Below are 3712 nucleotides of genomic sequence, written 5' to 3'. Positions count from 1 at the left end.
TTCTGCAGCACTTTCTGCTTTGCTGCCAGTTTGACAGCAGCCTCACTCTTCAGCAGTCATGTAAGTATTCTTTGACAGCTGTCAGGAAGCAGGTGCTGGGCCGCTTAAAATAGGGCCCCAGCACCGGCTACACAACTGTCAAAAACTCTTCTCACTGCGCCGAATGTCCTGCCTCTCCCAATGTAATATGGGGAGGGCGGCTCGGCACTGTGATTCTAATGAGCCCCCAGGTGTAATATCGCAGGGGCTCTGCGGCAACCGCTAAATGCAGGTACCCTGCTGAGTTCAAAGGACGGCGCCATGCAGTGCGGCGCCCAAATAAAATTCAGCCCCGGGAGTCAAGACCAAGCATAGTCCTCAGGTGGTGTGGTGAGAGGACAGGGGATGATTGAATAAAGTACAGATTGATATAGAATATAATATTCTCCATTTTAAAGTCATCCTTTTTATCCTATTTTATAAATATAAAATCAAAGTATACTGTATAATTAAAAGACAATTTGGGAAGCAGAGAATTACAGTTGGTTGGCATATAAGAGTTCCTCTGCAGTACAGGTTGAAGCGCCTTGAGATGTACAGGCTGAATTTTATAAACCCGCTGCTGAAATTGGCAGTGGGCAGAAAAATTGGTGACCCCCCTGTGCGGGCTGCACGCCAAAAAGCAGCTGCGATTCCAAGTGCAGTGGCTCATTTAAATTGCCGGGGCGGGCCGCTCCCCCCTCCCAATCATGTGGATGGGGCGGGCTGTCCATCCCCAGCAATGGTGTCAGCTGCCTGTGCTGATGTCATTTTTAAAGGGCTGTTAGCCCGACCAGGGAAATTTAAATATTTAAAGGGAAATGGAATTAAAATAAATAAATACATCTCTTTTGCCCCTCTCCCACCCCAAATAACAAATTAATTATTCGCCTTCCGCCCAAAACATTTACCTTTAACAACTGACCTCCCCCACCCCCCCCCCCCCCCCGACAACTGCACGAACTTTCAACTACAACCCTTTCCACCATTCCTCCACCCATGACGCTAATTTGAGCCCCTTTCCCCCCACTCCTGCACTGATAAACTTACTTCTCTCCCCTCCCCACAAGTGTTCCACCTTGTTTCCCCGAACAGGGATCCAAAGGTCCGGCAGTGCCGGCCGCCATGCTGAAGATCGTGGCAGGACATCAGGAGGCAACGTGAGATTAATTAATTCACTTATTTTATTATATTTAAATTGCGGTCCAGTCACCAAGCGGGGTGGCGTGGGGGCTGCCACGGTGCCAGTAATATCGAGCCGGGCCCTGCTGGCATCGGTCCATGGCGGCCTTATCCGGTGCCATCTTCAGGCCCCCCACCCCGCCACAAATTGAGATGTTGAGGGCTCCTTAAAATCCAGCCTGTAAGATTGAAGTGCTACAATGCCCGACTGGTGGAAGCTTGCAATCATAGGTTTACATAGGCAGTTTTCATTATAAGTGCGGGCAAAGGAATTTTTAATGGGAATAAGTGGACACAGAAATATTATGAAAACAACAGCAGACAGTAAAGTTTTGTACACATGAAGTGCACAAGGATATAAGCTTTTTAATAACATATATATATATATATACACACCTCTACCTGGGTATTTGGAGTTTATTGTTATAATCTCACAGCAAATTTAAGGTCAGAGCACCTCACAACCACAGCTACTCGGAAATATTAGTTCCAGTTGTTTATTTTTCATTCAACAATAAGAAACCATGGCCGATTAAAGTATCTGCTATTTTTAGCGATAGTTGTTATCCATACAAGAGTTCCTAGAAACATTTTCTGTGAACCACACAGGACCCCATCTCTAGATACTCACAAGCCGTAATCCACATTTCCTGAAAGGAAGTCAAGCACGTTAAGATGGAAGCCCCAATCCAAACGGAATATTTCCTCTCTGGAGGGGCGATGACTTTCACCGGCACTCCAGCAGGAGCCAGCGACTGCAGCTCCTTCCACAGCCTTTCATCCAGACCAGGGAAGAGCGTGGAGCCGCCCGAGAGCAGCACGTTTGAATGGAGATACTTACGCAGGTCGATGTCACATTTTAAGATGCTCTTGAAGACCAGCCTGTGAACACCCGGACATTCGAAGCCCACGTTGGCAGGAGAAAAAAGTATCTCCGGGGCTCTGAAAAGCTGGCTTTGGATCTGTATCACATTTCCATCAGGCAGCTTGTATTCCTTCTGGATGTCTTCTCGCTTCTTCCTCATCTCCAACTGTGGATCAATAGCCACATAGCACAGTTTCTCCTTGATGTCCTTCACAATCTCTCTCTCTGCAGAGGAGATGAAGGAATGCCCAACTTCCATCAGGATCCTGACGAAGTATTGGGTGATATCTCTGCCAGCTAGGTCAAACCTGTAGACAGCATGGGGGAGGCAGTAGCCTTCGTAGATGGGGACCGTGTGAGTTACGCCATCCCCACTGTCCATGACCAAACCAGTGGTCCTTCCTGAAGCGTACAGAGCTAGGACAGCCTGGACAGCCACGTACATTGCTGGCACCTTGAAACTTTCAAACATCATCTCGGTCATGGTCTCTCGGTTATGTAAAGGGTTCAGGGGCGCTTCGGTCAACAGCACCGGCCTCTCGTGTGATTTTAAGCGAAGTTCACAATCATAAACATGTCTCCAAATCTTTTCCATATCGTCCCAGGAGGCCACTATGCCATGTTTAATTGGGTATTTCAAACTCAAGACGCCCCTTTTAGCTTGAGCTTCTTCCCCGACATAGTACTCCTTGTGACCAGCCCCAAGCATTGTCGCCTTGGCTTTGGGACGCCCCACGATGGATGTAATGACCGACCTCGGGGCATTGTCCCCGGCTATCCCTGCTTTGCAGATACCCGATCCGTTGTCTATGATCACAGCGGAGTTGTCCATGGTTTTGATCCTGTTTATACTAGTGGCGAAGTTGGGGGAGTCACTTCAACTTGACAGGGAAGGTTGAGTGAATAATGTGGGTTTTGAGAGTTCTCTTCTATGAGGTCACAGAGTTGGCCGTGCTCTTTCCCTCTATGCGCCAATAAGGGGGTCCGATCTCAGAGTCCAATTTTCCCTCGCCTCCGGATACATTGTTACGCAAGATGACAGAGGTGGTTACACAGGCAACGCAAATTAACCATTCACAGCGCTAGAAATTGAGCAATATATAAAAAGATGAGCAATATATAAAAAGATAAGCAATAGCGAGACATAAAGAACAGGTGAGTACAGGAGATAAACAACAGGATAATGGAAAACAATGGGATATGGAAGATAGGTGATAGTGGGCATTACAGAATAGAAGAATGGTGCTTAATTGGATAGTGAGAATAAGCAATTGGGAAACAGTGGCATATAAAAGGATAAGTAATGGTTAAATATGGATGACAGACATCAGGTAATAAAAGAAAAACTTGCGATTCTCTAACATCTTCCTCAGGTTTACAACCAATGGATTTTTTTTCAATCACAGGATGTGGGCATTGCTGATAAGGCCAGTATTTATTGCCTCTCCTTAATTGTGGGGGTTAGTCACCTTCTTGCTTACTAGCTCATTTCAGAGGGTAGTTAAGAGTCTACAACATTGTTTTGGGTCTGGAGTCACATATAGGCCAGACTGGGTAAAGAAGGTAGATTTCATTTCCTAAAGGACATTCGTGAACCAGTTGGGTTTTTATGACAATCTGGTAGTTTCATGGTCATCATTAATGATA

General features: G+C 46.4%; 1 protein-coding gene across 2 annotated transcripts; it reads right to left on the bottom strand.

Moving 5' to 3' along the window:
* Positions 1 to 1781: 1781 nt before the first annotated feature.
* LOC137352071 (actin-1-like) lies at positions 1782 to 2900 on the bottom strand. Of its 2 annotated transcripts, XM_068017129.1 has the most exons (2): positions 2296 to 2897; positions 1782 to 2109 (listed from the first exon to the last, which is right to left on the bottom strand). In XM_068017129.1, exons 1-2 carry the CDS (start codon positions 2895 to 2897, stop codon positions 1782 to 1784), a joined length of 930 nt encoding a protein of 309 aa, XP_067873230.1. The 2 variants fall into 2 exon arrangements, with proteins under 2 accessions (XP_067873230.1, XP_067873232.1); XM_068017131.1 differs by having other exon boundaries at positions 1782 to 2900.
* Between the last annotated feature and the right edge of the window lie 812 nt (positions 2901 to 3712).

Source organism: Heterodontus francisci, chromosome 37 (genome assembly GCF_036365525.1).
Source record: "Heterodontus francisci isolate sHetFra1 chromosome 37, sHetFra1.hap1, whole genome shotgun sequence".
Classification (NCBI taxonomy): domain Eukaryota; kingdom Metazoa; phylum Chordata; class Chondrichthyes; order Heterodontiformes; family Heterodontidae; genus Heterodontus; species Heterodontus francisci.
This window is presented reverse-complemented; position numbering and strand designations above follow the sequence as displayed.